The sequence below is a fragment of the Thamnophis sirtalis genome, unplaced genomic scaffold, assembly GCF_051295495.1.
Source record: "Thamnophis sirtalis isolate CommonGarterSnake01/CBP01778 unplaced genomic scaffold, rThaSir2_p1.2 scaffold_14, whole genome shotgun sequence".
Lineage (NCBI taxonomy): Eukaryota > Metazoa > Chordata > Lepidosauria > Squamata > Natricidae > Thamnophis > Thamnophis sirtalis.
In genome coordinates this window covers 18,958,867-18,975,387 of record NW_028261394.1, presented here as the reverse complement: position 1 = coordinate 18,975,387, position 16,521 = coordinate 18,958,867, and the positions used below count along the sequence as shown (strand labels likewise).

At 40.2% G+C, this 16,521-nt stretch overlaps 1 protein-coding gene across 2 annotated transcripts in view; it reads right to left on the bottom strand.

The window, feature by feature from the left end:
* USP7 (ubiquitin specific peptidase 7) overlaps positions 1 to 16,521 on the bottom strand; it is a 105,577-nt gene that overhangs the window by 37,646 nt on the left and 51,410 nt on the right. For both annotated transcript variants that reach the window (XM_087728977.1, XM_087728976.1), the window contains exons 2-6: positions 10,990 to 11,094; positions 7,001 to 7,199; positions 5,987 to 6,125; positions 5,022 to 5,110; positions 930 to 1,038 (exon numbers count right to left, since the gene is read on the bottom strand). In XM_087728977.1, coding sequence (XP_087585103.1) covers positions 930 to 1,038; positions 5,022 to 5,110; positions 5,987 to 6,125; positions 7,001 to 7,199; positions 10,990 to 11,094 — 641 coding nt within the window. The remainder of the gene's footprint in view (positions 1 to 929; positions 1,039 to 5,021; positions 5,111 to 5,986; positions 6,126 to 7,000; positions 7,200 to 10,989; positions 11,095 to 16,521) is intronic.

Genomic DNA, 16,521 nt, shown 5'->3' with positions numbered 1-16,521 from the left:
AAACATACTCCAGCACAAAACAAACAGGGGCTGCAAATTAAGATTCCGATGGGAGATAACCATAAATATGGCATCTCCTAAGGATCGCCAGTAAATTCAAATCCAGAAATAAACCCAGGGGAGTGGTCCTAATGTTTTCTTCTCCAATGCAATGTATACCAATATTGGCCAGTAGCAAAAGTTTTTAAAGATAATGGTAAGATAATCTTTATTGTCACTATTTCTGTGTACAAACATTAAAAATGACATTCTGATGCCCTCTCTGAAATATTATATACATACATACATATACACATACATACATACATACATACATACATACATACATACCTAGGCTGGTCTTGGCGATATTTCGACGAGGTCACACTTGTCATCTTCAGGCTGGTGCCTTTGGCTTTGTGCTTGTGTGAGCAAAGCGTGAATCGGATCGATTGCTCTCACAAGCACGAAGCCAAAGGCACCACACACACATAGATAGAGAGAGGTAGGTAGATAGGTAGGTAGGTAAAGGTTCCCACACATATGTGTGCTAGACGTTCCCGACTCTAGGAGGCAGTGCTCATCTCCGTTTCAAAGCCAAAGAGCCAGCGCTGTCCAAAGACGTCTCCGTGGTCATGTGGCCAGCATGACTCAACACCAAAGGCGTACGGAATGCTGTTACCTTCCCACCAAAGATGGTTCCCATTTTTCTACTTGCATTTTTATGTGCTTTCAAATTATAGGTTGGCAGAAGCTGGGACAAATAACGGGAGCTCACTCTGTTATGCGGCGCTAGGGATTCGAACTGCCAAACTTTCTGATCAACAAGCTCAATGTCTTAGCCACCGCACCCCATGTGTGTGCATGTGTACATACGTATGTGTACACACACACACACACACACACACACACACACACACACAGTCCATTTTGAATACATATTTATTTACCTTTCGTAGTTGGTTTGTGAAAAATAATGTCTGTAACAAACTGTTCATGTAGCAAGTTGCGCCCTGGTTCTTCAGCCCCACATATCCTGTGTGCTTCTTGGAGTCCCATCTGGAATATTCAAAGAATTAGGGTATTAGAATTGGGCCTCCACACATTTTGCACACACACACACACACACACACACACACACACAAACACAGAAATCAAGCTAGAAGCTTGGTTTCCATCACTGAAATCCAGCTGATTCAAATTGAACTGTCAGCAAATCGCGCATCTGTTATGCAGCAATTAGGATAACTGTACACATGTTCAGAATTCTGAAATCTTTTCAAGACTGGGAACAAAGCAACCATAACAAACAGAGAAATTAAAAACAAAGATGGAGCAATTTCCAAAGAAAAAGTCATGTATCTGAAAAATGAAAGCTGCTTAAAAGCTACGCCTCTGTGAAATGATTTGCCCGAAACTGAATTATTGACTATACCGCTCAAATTTATGATCAGCAACCAAGTCTATACCAATTCTACAATACAGGTAATCCTTGACTTGCAACCACAACTGAGCCAAAATTTCTGTTGCTAAGTGAGACATTGGCTAAGAGGATCACTGCGATTGCTAAGTTAGTCACAAGGTTGTAAAGTGAACCTGGCTTCCCTATCAACTTTGCTCGTCAAAAGGCCACAAAAGGGGATCGCATGACCTGAGACATTGCAACCGTCATAAATATGATACCAGTTGCCAAGCATCTGAATTTTGATCATGTGACCCTGGGGATGTGGCAGTGGTCATAAGTGCCGTGATGGCTCAGTGGATAGAAGACCGTACTTGCAAGCTAATTCTGCTGATTGCCAGCAGTTCTGCTGTTCGATCCTGGCCAGCTCAAGGTTGATTCAACCTTCTGAGGTCAGTAAAATGAGGACCCAGATTATTGGGGGGCAATAGGCTGGCTCTGTAAACCACTTAGAGAAGGTTGTAAAAGCACTGTGAAGTGGTATATAAGTCTGAATGCCATTGCTATTTTCCTTCTTTCCTTCCCTCCCAGTGGTTAGAATCCAGTATTGCAGGCTAAACTCTGATCACTGCCAGGAGTTCGATCCTGACGACACAAGGTTGACTCAGCCTTCCATCCTTCCAAGATGGGTAAAATGAGGAGAGATTGTTGGGGGCAAGATGGTGACCCTGTAAACCACTTAGAGAGGGCTGTAAAAGCACTGTGAAGCGGCATATAAGTCTAAGTGCTATTGATATTTTCCTTCCTTCCTCCTTCCCCTCCCCATCCATCCATCCCAGCTCAAGGTTGACTCAGCCTTCCATCCTTTCGAGGTGGGCAAAATGAGGACTCAGATTGTTGGGGGCAAGAGGCTGACTCTGTAAACCGCTTAGAGAGGGCTGTAAAAGCACCGTGAAGCAGCATATAAGTCTAAGTGCTATTGCTAAGAAAAATGGCTACAAGTCACATTTTTCAGGGCCAACGTAACTTCGGTCACTAAATAACTATTGTAAGTGGAGGACTATCTGTACAACCACTTCCTGTGGAGAAAGGAAGAGGATTAATTCATGTGTAGACAAACTGATCTGAATAAGAAGAGATTCTTCCCTGATTATCCATCACATAAGCTCCTACATTAAGGGGCCTGCAGTTTTCACAGGGTACTTTGAACTCAGTTCTATCAACCTCCCCGAACAGCCAGAGTGAAAGCACGGAGTGGGGTGGGGTGAGGGATACCAATGTGTCTCGAGATCAGCAAGGATGACAGGGAAAACTACATGCAAATCTCAGTTGCAAGGGAAATTGTGGAGAAAGCGAAGGTTCTGAGTCTGGCTAGTCTAAAGGAAAAAAGAATTAGGGGTGACATGATAGCAGTATTCCAGTATTTCAGGGGCTGCCACAAAGAGGAAGAGTTAAAACAAGAAACAACAGATGGAAACTAATCAAAGAGAGAAGCAACCTGGAATTAAGGAGAAACTTCTCAACATTGAGGACAATTAACCAGTGGAACAGCTTCCCTTCAGAAATCATGGGTGCTCCATCACTGGAGGTTTTTAAGAGAGACTGGACAGTCACTTGTCTGAGATTGAATAGATTCTCCTGCTGGAGCAGGGGGCTGGACTAGAAGGCTTCCAAGGTCCCATTCTATTCTATTCTGATTAGCATCAGAAGAATGCTCAAGCATTTCATTGTTCAGTGCAATTTTTATTGGCCTTCTTAAAAAAAAAAACTTGGCAAAGATTTGAGGGCAGGGGAGCAGACATTGCAGTGTTTTAAAGCCATCAATGTAGAACTTCTAACTGTCTTGGAATACAACACAGGTTTTTCAGCATGGTGCAAATGTTATACAGTCCAGGTAGTCCTTGACTTACACATTTAGTGACGGTTCAAAGTTATGACGGCACTGGAAAAAAGGGACTGGCGGCTGTTTCTCACACTTATGACCATTGCAGCATCCCCAGGGTCACACGATCAACATTCAGCTATTTATCAGATTTTTGTGACAGTTGCAGTGTCCCAGTTATGTGAGCTCCTTTTGCAACCTTCTGATGAGCAAAGTCACTGGGGAAGAAGCCAAATTCACTTAACAACCGTGTTACTAGCTTAACAACTGCAGTGATTCACTTAATGGTGGCAAGAAAGATTGCAAAATGGAGCAAAATCATTTAACACGTCTTGCATAGCAACAGAAACTTTGGGCTCAGTTTAAGTCGTAAATCGAGGATTACCTTTATAGAGGAATCGCTTCTGACCCACCTCCCCAAACACGACAAACCCTCTGTTGTTAAATCAATGATTCCTTTATTAAAAGCGCCAGCAGCCCTGGTAAAAAAAAGTTTCTCTTGCAGGCTAACAAGTCTGTCCAGCCGGGAGATAGTTGTCTGCCACATCTATTCATCTCCACCTGCTGTCTTTTATCCCCCAAAATAGGGAGGGGCTTCACTAGCAGCAGTGGCTCTTCCATCCCAAGGACCGGCCCAAGGATTTCCTGCTCTTCTCTCCTCTGCCTTCTGCAAATCCGTGCATTAGGCACTGGACCAGCTGTTCCTCCTCTTCCTCTTCACACACCTCCATACCTGGGGACTGTTGACTCTTTATCTGAGGGATGACAGACGGCCCAGGCTCTGCCTCTGCCTCTCTCGCTCTGCCAGCTCCATTCCCTCCTCCCCCTCAAAGCTTTGAAGTTGCCTTGATGTTCACCCTGACTCCCACGCCTCCTCTTCATCTGATTCGGCTGTTGGAGGGGCTGGCGGCCACAACAGAATCTATTTCTCCACCCCTCTGTTCACTAAAACCCTGGGAAGGATCAAAACATTCATTTCTTGATTTTGAAAGCAATTAACAAAAGGACTCTCTACTTTCGGAAAATGTCCCTTCCTCCAAGATGAAGAAAGAAACCCTGTGAGGGATTACCAAGCTGAGGAACCTCTCACAAAAACTTACATTCGGAAGTTGGGGATGTTTCATCACTGGAGGTTTTCAGGAAAACATTGAACAGTAATTTGTCTACATCAGTGTTTCTCAACTGTGGAGACTTTAAGTCCTGTGGACTTTAATTCCCAGAATCCCCCAGCCAACTGGCTGGGGGATTCTGGGAGTTGAAGTCCACAGGACTTAAAGTCGCCATGGTTGAGAAACACTGGTCTAGATGGTATGCAGATTCCTGTGGTGTGTGTGTGTGTGTGTGTGTGTGTGTGTGTGTTTCCTAGAAGAACCTGAACCTTTCCAAGAAACCAACTCCATTGGAAGGAAGATCCTATAATTATAATCCCTCCTCTTTCCATTTTATGTCAGTTCCTTAGAAGAAAATCGTAAACATGGCAGAGATTGTTTGTTAAAACTTGCTAACCAATGTATTAGGCAAGGATTACACGTGAGAAGGAGTAGGTCTTTGACTTGGTGAAAGAGATTTAAGGTAGAAAAATTTGAGTTTTTCCTCTATTAATCCCACATTTAAAGAAACTGTAATATTTCTTAGAAATAGCTCACAAGTCTGAAAGGGGGGGGGGGGAACTGCAAAGGAAAAAGTGAATCAAGCTACTTTCTCCCCAAGCTACTTTCCCCCCCTCCAAGAAAAGAAAAAAGAGCAAAGGCTACTTACGCCACACCATGAGGAGCATCAGCTTGAACATAAACTTCAAAAGTGACTTTGTCATCTTCTATGTAGCCTTTATCTAGATCAGTAACTTCCTACCAAAAAGAAAAGGAGAGGAGGAAAAAATTGAATCAAGAACATCAAAACCAGATGCAATAATCTGTTGGGCCTTGCCATTCTTGAAAGGTCATGTTTCAATCTGAAGCTCAAGTCAAGATAAACACATATCAATTTTTACCACCGAGCTCAAATGATACGGGGACATCTCAAGCTGTCACCAGATGCCCATTTCTAGGAATCAATAGAAGACATTGACAGCTTGACAACTGCAAACACAATTAACTGGGAGGCAAAGGGGACTGGAGGGGTGGAGGGTACAGACCCACATCTTCAATTATAGCACCTGAAGCAGCTTCTTGTCTCTTCCTGATTTAGAGAGCTGAGAAGGTTCTTAGTGAACACAAAATTAGTTTTTGGGCTTTGCATCTCAGGATGCCTTAATGAGGCTCATAAGATCCAGCTCGGTTGTCCTGCAATTTGAGGCCAAGGATTTCCAAATTGTGAAGGTTTCACTCACAAAAAAAGTTCCGAAAAAAATTACTTTAGGCTAAGAGGGGAGGGAGAGAAGATAAGGCAGCCAAGCTACACACAACGCCACTTCAACCAGGGTTGCAATGTGCTCATCCCGGAATGGGACAACTCGCCGCAGGCCAATTTAAATTAATTATTTAAAATAATTTAATTATTTAAATATTTTAATTCTTGTCATTCACATTTCATTTTGTCCCTTCTTTGGCATCCTTTTTTTAAAAGAATGATTAAATAGTGATTCTATTCCACCATTTCTTCGATATTGCACCTCTTGTCCCATGAGGAATTCGCTGCATCAAGTTGGCTATGGCCAACTGCCCTAGTCCCCATCTAACATGCCATACCTCCCCCCCCCCCCCCAGTGGCAAGCAGTTACTTACACTCCAAGACATAAAATTGGAAAAGCCCCAGTCGTTTTCCTTATGAAAGAATAAATGGCTGATGCGGCGACTGAAAGATTTTTCATCGTCCTTGTAATTTATGATCTTGAGGACTGCCTGCGCATGGCAAGACCATGACCTGCAACAATTAGAGAGATAACACTTGACACATTGTGTTGCAGAAAAGCCACTACTCATAAATTAGGTTTTACCGAGCAAGCCTCTTCATTTCTTGTCACTCCTGGATTTAAAACTTTCGGTAACCTCCCAGGAGTGGTACCCATTATTATCCTGGAAAAAAATTATAAAAAGCTTCTCCTTTTAACAAAGCTGATTGTTTTATTTCATTTTTTTAAAAAAATGTTGCTTCTCACATAAATTTTCCATTTCATTTGATTATTTTCTTCTGTAGATGGTTAAAAATATTACTCCTTTCAAGCAGTAACATAACTCCTCAAAAACTTTTGAAAGTTCCTTGAAAGCTGGCTGGGGAATTCTGGGAGTTGAAGTCCACGCAACTTCAAGTTGCCAAAGGTTGAGAAACAGCGGTCTGGATTGAAACAGGTCACTGTTCTCATTATGTCTTCTGAGGCTACCAACACTGCAGACAACATCCAACTTTCAGAAGTGACAAACAAGTCCTGTGTGTGTGTCTAGAAGTTGAGTCACGACAACTGGACTTCTTTTTGGTTGGAAACGTTTCACGGCTCATCAAAGTAGCTTCTTCTTGGATCTACTTGGATAAAGCAGGAAAACGTTTCCAACCAAAAGGGAAAGAACTCTGGTTGCCATGACTCAACTTCCAGACAACTCTAGCTGGATGACTGTGAATCTTCATCGAAGTAAATCCTCTGAATAAATGCACATCTACTGTACTGTTTCCATTCGGCCTCTGCCAGATGATGCCCCAGGCTGGAGGCATTATCTCCTATCAGGCAACATATCCCCATGCAGAAAATGTTAAGGCACTGCATTCAAGAGAGGTTCCGTGTATCCATGCATAACAGGACTTACGTGGAATCCGACTCAGCGTTGCACTGAAGAAAGAATCCTACACTTTTTTGGTGTGGCCTGTCTGGGTAAAGGCGTGGCATCACCATGATCTTCCAGGGAAGGTTCCGCACGAAACAAGGGGGGCTTAGGACCGATTCACTCAGCCGGTTGAAACGCTCAACTGTGAACTGAAACGTCGCTTCTGACCGCCAGCTTGTGTCTGCAAAATAAGGGAAAAACCATTTCCGAGTCTGCAATCTTGTCTGTGGGTCTCCAACGAGAGAGTTTACATCACTGGTACAGGTAGTCCTTGAATTGTGACCTGTCGCTTGTGACCATCCAAAGTTAAGAACAAATGGTACGTATAATAAGCTGTGGTGGCGCAGTGGTTAGAAGGCAGCATTGCAGGCTAATTCTGCCGACTGTCAGCAATTTGAGCCTGACTAGCTCAAGGTTGACTCACTCAGCCTCCAATCCTTCTGAAGTCAGTAAAACGAGGACCCAGATTGTTGGGGGCAAGGGGGTGACTCTGTAAACCGCTTAGAGAGGGCTGTAAAAGCACTATGAAGAGGTATATAAGTCAAAGTGCTATTGCTCTTCATCTTTCTATCTAGCATCCCTCTACCTCCCATGGTTCAGTGGTTAGAATGCAGTATTGCAGATTAGTTCTGCTGCCTACCAGGGGTTCGATTCTGACCAGCTCAAGGCTGACTCAGCCTTCTATCCTTCTGAGGTCAGTAAAATGAGATTGCAGATTGTTGAGGGAATAGGCTAACTCTGAAACCGCTCAGAGAAGGTTCTAAAGCACTGTGAAGCGGTATAGAAGTCTAAGGGCTATTGCAGGGTCCCTGCAGTCACATTATCACATTTTGGGCACTTGGCAACTGACCTAGTTTCACAGCGGCCATTTGCCACATCCCATGGTCCCGTGACAGTGGTTTACAATGGGTTTTTTTGCACGGGGAAAAAAAAGAGTTTGCTTCTGTTTCCAGCCACAAAATGTCTACTACAGACAATTGGTGGGCTTAATGACTAGGAATTTACCATGGTGATTCATTTAACTACCCTTGCAAAAAATGTCATGAAATGAGGTCAGTCATGGGATGCCCAATGTAGGTGAAAGACTATCTGTACAGAAAAAAAAAGACCAATCATATACAGCGGGGGAGAGAAAAAAATTACTGCCTTCTCCTTGGCTTGACCCCATTGGTGAATACTTAATCAAATAAGAGTCTCCATCAAAAAAACAATTGTAAAATGAATTGTTTCACAATGGGTTTCAAGCATGATTGTAAGCTGCCCAGGTAAGATGGGCAACCTATAAATTTAATCAATCAATCAATCAATGGCCTATAGTGAAGTTTTCAATTAGGCTGTGGATCGGTTTTCTGCTGTAGTTCCATTACTTTCCAAACATGAAAGTGAACCTTAGAAGCTGGCTGCAGAATTCAGAAGGTATTGTGCATCTCCTCAACTTTTCAGCAAAGAAATTCCGTCTAATCCCCATATTGTTCAATATCTACATGTAATCAACAGGATCAGTTGACTGGATATTCAGAGTAGGCTGCCATTATCCTCTCAGTGATTTGCAGCTTTCATTCCCCACTCTTCACCCAATTGTTTGAATAGAGGTAACACTTGGTTGATTTCTCAGCGCTGAAAAGATGCTGAATCTCAACTAACCAGCAGCGCCTTCCTCTGGCACAGACACTAAGTTACATTAACAGTGGGATACAATCAAGACCAAGGGAGGTACTAATACCACTCTATAAAGCCTTAGTGAGACCACACCTAGAGTACTGCATCCAGTTTGATCACCATGCTATAAAAAGCATGTTGAGACTCTGGAAAGAGTGTAGAGAAGAGCAACCAGGATGATGAGGGGATTGGAGGCTAAAACATACGAAGAATGGTTGCAGGAACAGGGCCTGGCTAGTCTAGGGAAGAGAAGGACCAGGGGAGACAGGATAGAAGCCTTCCAATATTTGAGGGGCTGCCCCAGAGAGGAGGGGGTCAAGCTATTCTCCAAAGCACCTGAAGGCCAGAGAATGAATAATGGATGGAAACTGAGCAAGGAGAGATTCAACCTGGAAATAAGGAGGAACTTTCCGACAATGAGAACAAGCAACCAATGGAACAGAAGTTGCCTTCGGAAGTTGTGGGAGCTTCCATCCATTATTCCATCCATCCATTATTCCTTGTCCAGCCTTCGGGTGCTTTGGAGAATAGTTTGACCCCCTCCTCTCTGTGGCAGCCCCTCAAATATTGGAAGACTCCTCTCATGTCTCCCCTGGTCCTTCTCTTCACTAGACTACCCATGCTCTATATAACATTAAAACATAAACTACAATTTACAAAGCACAAGAGAATCCACACATTGCTCTAACTCAGATGCAACAAAACATGATTTTGGCTTAGTATGACATGTGAACCCAAGTTGTGTTAATTTTAATGAGAAAGGATGTGGCTGCTTCTTCTGCTCAGGTTTCTCTTTTTGGAAGTCAAAAGGTGCTATTCTCACTAAAATCTGCTCGGTGCATCCTTTGTGGTTGACTGTGGCTTATGTTTTAAGAAAACCTGTGTGACAAAGGTCCAAAAATGGTTCCCCACAGACTTTCATTTAGCAGAAAGCTCCTTCAAGTGCCTGAGGTCCCAGCCCTATCACCTTCTGTCCAAATAACAGATCAAGTTATAAACATCATCAAATAACATGCAGAAGAAATGAGCAGAAAGATGACTGGGAACCGTTCACCCCTGGTGATTTAAGTTTCACATTCCTCAGCCAAGAGGACTCAGGGCAGCGCAGTGCAGATGAATTCAGGCCAAGGCAATTCAAGCCCACTCCCACTTCAATGGTCCTTAAATGAGTTAAATAAATTACTCGATATTCATCTGCTTTTGATTTTTAAAAAACCACCTTGATTATTTTAAAATTGGCTCTTTTATTGCACTTTTATACGTTTTTTTTTAATGTCTTTAGAGAAGAGTCACTCTAAGAGCCTGATGGTCAGTATCTAAATTAGGTAGACAGACAGACAAGACAGCCAGTCTAGGTCATACATGTACACTGCAAGAAAACAAATCTTGCGAGTTTACCAGAAGGATGGCATAGGGAACATAAATGCTGTCAAAACTCACTCCTGCTTTTGCCTGTGCATGTTGATAGTACACGTAAGAGAAGCAAAGCACGCAGCAGAACTCAAGAGTAAGTTTTGAGAGATGGCTGAACCATCTCTCAAAACTTTGGTCCAGACGTTGGTCCAGCCATCTGTCCAAAACTTCTATCAATCAAGAGCAGGGGGGGGGGGGTGTCTCCAAACTCGGCAACGGGAAGACTTGTGGACTTCAACTCCCAGAATTCCTCAGCCATATGGCTGGCTGAGGAATTCTGGGAGTTGAAATCCACAAGTCTTAATGTTGCTGAGTTTGGACAACACCCCCATCCTGCAATCAAAGCAATTCTTTGTCAGGCAGATGTATCTTACCATCTGGGGACTGGCTTTTATGGTATGTCAGAACAATTGGCAGTTTTTGGAGCGCACAAGTGCATGTGTTTACTATTGTAATCCTTAAACATCCCATGCCTTTTGAAATGGGTGTGTTTGCAGTTTCTTAGCCTTTTGAAATGAAAAGGGGGGGGGGGGCTTGTTGGGTAACAAGAGAGAAATCTTAGATTCTGGGTTCAGAGATTCAGAATAGATAAAATGAAGCAATTATTCACACAGCCCATGACAATTAGCAATGAATCCTCCAAATTGTTTATCCATGTAGGGAAATATTTTGCTTTCTCTGTCCTGTATTAATTTAATTTAATAATTCTGAGTTACGAAAGAGGAAGAAAACGATCTTTATCCGTTTTATCCGCTACAAGCTTTGTCTCAAATGTTTCAGAAGTTTTCTTCCCTAGATAGGTGTTCGTAATTAGCATTATCAAACCCTCGGGGACCACTTGCTGAAGAAAACAAAGGCAGCTTTCCAGTCGCCACCAACCTGAGAGCAAATTAACTCACCATCTTCCATGTCTTCTTCTGTGTTATTGTGACCATCAGCCATGGCTACATTCCCATTGATGACTGGATTTGGGGTAATTCTTGGTGGATCATCGGCATCTCCAGCTTTGGAGGAAAAAGAAAACAGAAACACATTGATAAATGAGGATTGTGCCCACAGCGTGGACCAATATAGCGAAGGAATGGATAAAGCGGTTTCTCTCAATATGGTTGGGTTGGCAGTCCATGTTGGGAGTGGGGTGAGGGGCAGGGCAGGGGGGCAATAGCTAGGGAAACTTTGTATGTAAATTCAAAAGATAAAATAGCATTAAATAGCCACACAACTGTAACACAACATCAATATTCATCTTACTAGTTCACTTGAACTGTCTCTCCGTGTGCATAAAATATGCTGAACAGAACAATATATCAGCAGATAATGTTTGAAAATATTGCCCTTCTAGCTCTGCAAATTACACATCTACCTTTATCATATCTCTCTCTCTCTTTCACTCCCCGCAATCCACCAATAACATTTCTGTTTGTATTAATAAAATACTTCAGTTCATTTTTCTGGAAAGTAATCCCAAAGAAGAAAATAATAAACACTGCCACAACTGTTTGATGGCAGCCTGTTGCTTCTCATTTTCTTCCTACAGTAAGCTTATTCTTGCAAAAACTAGTCAGAATTATTATTAATGTTAAAAGTTGTCAAATGATAGGTTTACACCGTTTTTCACTCACAGTGTGATCTGGAAATCGATGTAAAACTAGTAGGTCTCCCCCACCCCGCATTTCATGTCAAGCATCTGGCCTTCAAAAGATATTCAGCACCCAGGACAGAGCTTCGGTGCCTTCATTACACAGTATCTACTACCAAAGTGATATTACTGCAGGTGCCATCTTCAGCAATCTTCAGGAAAAACACAGCGCCGAGTGTAAAAAAATTCCCCAAAACAAAAGTTGGCTTCAGAAAGCATGCTATGTCTTATGGGAAAACTGCAAACTTTGCTCAGCACATATTTGATACATTTAAAATGAGTAGGAATATACAAGAGGCCTCTACATTGTAATAATGTAGAACCCTTCATTATCCCTACAGCCAAACATGCTAACGAGCACAAGTCATATTTTTGCATAAAGAATTAAACCATATCTTAGTATTGCCAGATTAACAGTGTTTCTCCCCCCCCCCCCCCCGAAAAATAGAAGAGCCAGCTGTACCTAAATTATATTTTGGTCCTTCAATCCTCTGGAACTGTATCATTAATATTTTGTTTTCCACCACTGACCTACTGGTTTTTTTTCCCCTGCTTTGAAAAGTTTTCCAAATTACTTGGTAATGCTATAAAATTTTATTATTTGATGTAGTAGTATCTCCAAAATGCAAAGTCTTATTTTGCTTGCAGTAATGGCAGTAATGAGCTTAAATGGACTCCAGAGGATGGTAGAGGACAGGAAAGCCTGGAGAAACATTGTCCATAGGGTCACGATGGATCAGACACGACTTCGTAATTAACAACAATGGAAGTAATGGGTATCATTTTTAATTCACAATTTATTGTTAGGCAGCACCTAATTTTCCATTATCCTTACGAAGGAATGCCCTTTTGTTTAGGATAAGATTTCCAACTCTGTAGATTTCACTGCAACTCTTTTTTTAAAATATTCTTTTATTTTCAAACAAACACAAACACACAACACATATAACATAAAAGCCTCTTCAACTACATACAGCGTGTCGATTGATTACAAGGTCTTTCTTTCCATAGTCATCACTTCAATTTTATCAAAATTCACATATTGTCAATCAAGGTATCTTTGTATACATTGTTATTATGCTTCCTTTGTTTGATTATCACTATTGTTTCTTCATTTTAGACAAGGTATTCTAAATATATAACCATTAATATAATGATTCATTATATCATCTTCAATATATCCAATAAGTTTTTTTAATCCTATTCTAAGTCATTCTATTATTTTAGCATTGATAACATTCTCTAATAATTTTCAATTACATGTTTTTACCCATTATTAGTATCATCAACCTAATATACATGTATACAAATTGTTATAATTATTAAACATCCATTAAGCCATTATTACATCCTTTCAACATAAAGCATATTAAATTTGAAGTAAATTTATACTATGGCATTTCATTACATCATCCTGAAATCATCCAATGATATTACATCTTTATATTCTATTCTATATAGAATTGTTTATCAAAGGCTTTTGAACATCATCTCCATAATCCTCACTTACAGTTTGTATAAAATTTCGTATTATCAATCTAGTATATACAAATGCTTTATCATTTTTAATCATTTATTTGACTATAGCTATTATTACATTGTATATAGCACTCAAAATGTAACTACATTTCACTAAATTTTATTGTGACATTTCATTTCATCATCCTATATCCTTCCAGAAATAGTGTAGTCCAATATCTCTTGCCATTTGTAAAGTCTGTATTCTAAGTGTTTTCTTGATAAGTGGACTTCTCTTAAGAACTTGTTGTTCATTGCATGTGTCATAAGGATTTGAAACCCTCTATCTGCTCCTTTTATCAGCTTAACTTTTGTTATCATTAGTGTTTCTGTTGAGATTACTCTAATTATTTTTGCCAAATTTTCTCTCCTTTCTTCATTTATATTCTGACATCTGAAATAAAGTTCCGGTTCATCGATCTCTCCTTTCCATATTTCACACTTGTCATTTCCCTCCACTTTCAGTCTGCTGTCAGTGTCAACAATTTTCTTATCACTTTCATATGTCTCTGTGATTTTTTGAGCTCTGTCCTCAAACTTCATCATTGTCACCGTACTTTCTGTATTTTGATCTATAATTTCAAGTCTCTTTTCAATTCTCTATGTGACTATTAAAACTTTTTGAATTTCTAAGAAAATTCTTTGCAAAGTTAGTGCCTTTTCTTCTTCACATCGTGCCATTTTCCAGGTTATAAACACTGCCAAAACATCCAAGACTTTTTAGGTTTCAAACAAATTCAGTGGAGTTTTTCAAATCAAAGCTTTCTCTTTCCTTCAAAGGAACATAAGAAAAGTATAAACAAAATGTTTTCCACTGAGCCTTTCCGTAAACAAAGCCTATACTTTGTAATATCAGATATTGCCAAGCCTCTAGCCAATAGATGGCAGTGTTACCTCTTTTCCATCTGTTTTTGCCTCTCTGTGTAAACTCCAGGGTCCATAAGAGGGGAAAAAATGTTTAAAAATTATGCTCCGACCAAGCCTTACGAGAGAAGAAACTTTTAATCTATGAATACAAAAAATGGAAAGTATAGAGGAAGAAGGAAAAAAGAGACCAGTCCAGTGTAAAAGTAAGAGGCATTTGTAAAAAGTCCATCCATAGAAAACAAAGTTAAGGTAGAAAAGATAGTTTTAAACCAGGGTTAATCCACCACTTATTTTCTTCTGTCTTCAATTTTATTTTAAACTCCAAGTCTTTTGGGTTTTCCCTTCACTAATAATAAAACATTTTCTCACCATTTCGACACACTGTCTCTCCTGCACTGCTTCTGTTTCAGGGGCTTGTCCCAATCTTCTTCAGCCATTTTGGCTGTTTCTCTTGTAGCTGGCAAAAAGAGCTTTCTCCTGGATCAATCAGGGACTTTGCAATGTCCCTGAGATCAGCAGGACATGCTCTTTTCTATCACTGTTCCTTCAGAACAGTTTAGGTCCAAAAGGACCGTCCAGGAACAGAGATATTGACAGCAATCCTGGAGCCCCAAGATTGCATGTTGTATCGTTGCGACGTCAAGCCCCACCTCTCACTACAACTCTTATCATTTCTATAGAAATTGCCAAAAGCTAGTTTATTTATTACATGTAATCTTTCACTTATGATTGCAATTGGTCCCAAAATTTCTATTCCTAAGGGAGACATTGGTTAAGCAAATTTTGCCTCATTTTACTATCTTTTTGCCAATGTTGTTAAGTGAACTACTGTAGTCGTTTAGTTAGTAACATAATTGTTAAGTGAATCTGGTTTCCCATTGACTTTGCTTGCAGAAGGTCGCAAAAAGTTATTACAAGACCCAGAGACAATGCAACCGTCATAAATATGAGTCAGTTGCCAAGCATCTGAATATGATCACATGAATTAAACGAACTTTGCAAGTTAATTTAAGTTTCTAACAAACAGCTTATGAACTGGATACTCAGTGATCTGTCACTAGTTATAGCGTCTTGATTAACTACTGGACAAACTGAACTGGCTAACATGGTCAAAAATCATTGGGATGGGTGCCTTTATTTTTTTTTAGATGTGACTGGGTGTATTACAATTTTTATCAAAGCAAAATTAGCAATTATAAATCAGAATTTAAGGAGCCTTTACTTCTAGACTTCTATAAAAAATCCAAATTACCACCATAAATTGAAACATTACAATATCACAGAAGCCTACCTAAGAGACTTAGTTGGACAGAGTCTGTTCAAATCTGATTAAAACCTTTTCCTGCTCAGTGGCATGCCTTGTTTCCTCGAGGATATATGCCTGAACTTACCAACAAGAGGTTCTGTTTTCTTTTATGAAATTATAAGGCTTGTTCATATGATACGATTAGACAGAGAAATTCTTTCCCAACCTGGCGCCCTGCAGATTTCAAATAATCACACTGTAGGAAGGGAGCACTCAGTCTATCAAGTCCAATTAAGACTCCAAATTAAAGCATTCAATAGAAGAGAGTATTTGTAGCTCAGGGTGGAACCGTGGGGTCCGTGGGACTCTGAGCTTGGATTTCTTGCAGATGGCTCATTACCAAACTAGGTAACATCATCAAGGAGGACAATGAATTAAAGCATCCGCGCCAGATGATTTTCTAGCTTTGCTCAAACACATTCAGTGAAGGTACCTACAACTGGGTAACCTGTACTGGTTCTATTATCAAAATACTTTTTATAAGGAATATTTTTCTAAATTTAGACCAATCCTTCTTTCCTTCCTTATTTCTCTTTCTCTCTTTCCTTTTTGTTTACTGACCATGTCACCACAAGGTGATTCTAGGAGGCTTACAATGTTATCCATTCTGTAAAATAAAAACACCTTTTCATACCTGCTCTCTGAAACAACAGAAACAGGGAGGATAAAAAGCGATGATTTTTTTTTAAAAAAAACAACAACAAAACTAGTTTTTTTTTTAAATTTAAATCGGTTTTTTTTTAAAATTTAAATTGGATTGATTTAATTTTTTATCAAATTTATTTTAATAAAAGGATTTTGAGGTACAAATCTATTTAAAAGTAGTTTTCTATTTAAGATACATTAATAATTTAGTTTATTCAGCATGAAATGGAGCTTAGTGCAGGATGAGGCTGTATATTCTGCAATGTTGGGACTGTCAGTGAGTCAACAGCGGGTCAGGGGAGGAGCCTCTGCGGGACGGAGATGACAGCTGCTCTTTAAAAATTATGATTTAAAGCGAGTTGATGTAAATCAAGCCTTTTTACTAGTTATTTAAATCATGATTTAAATCGTGATTCAAATCGACTTGATTTAAATCAAATCCACCCTGAACAGAAA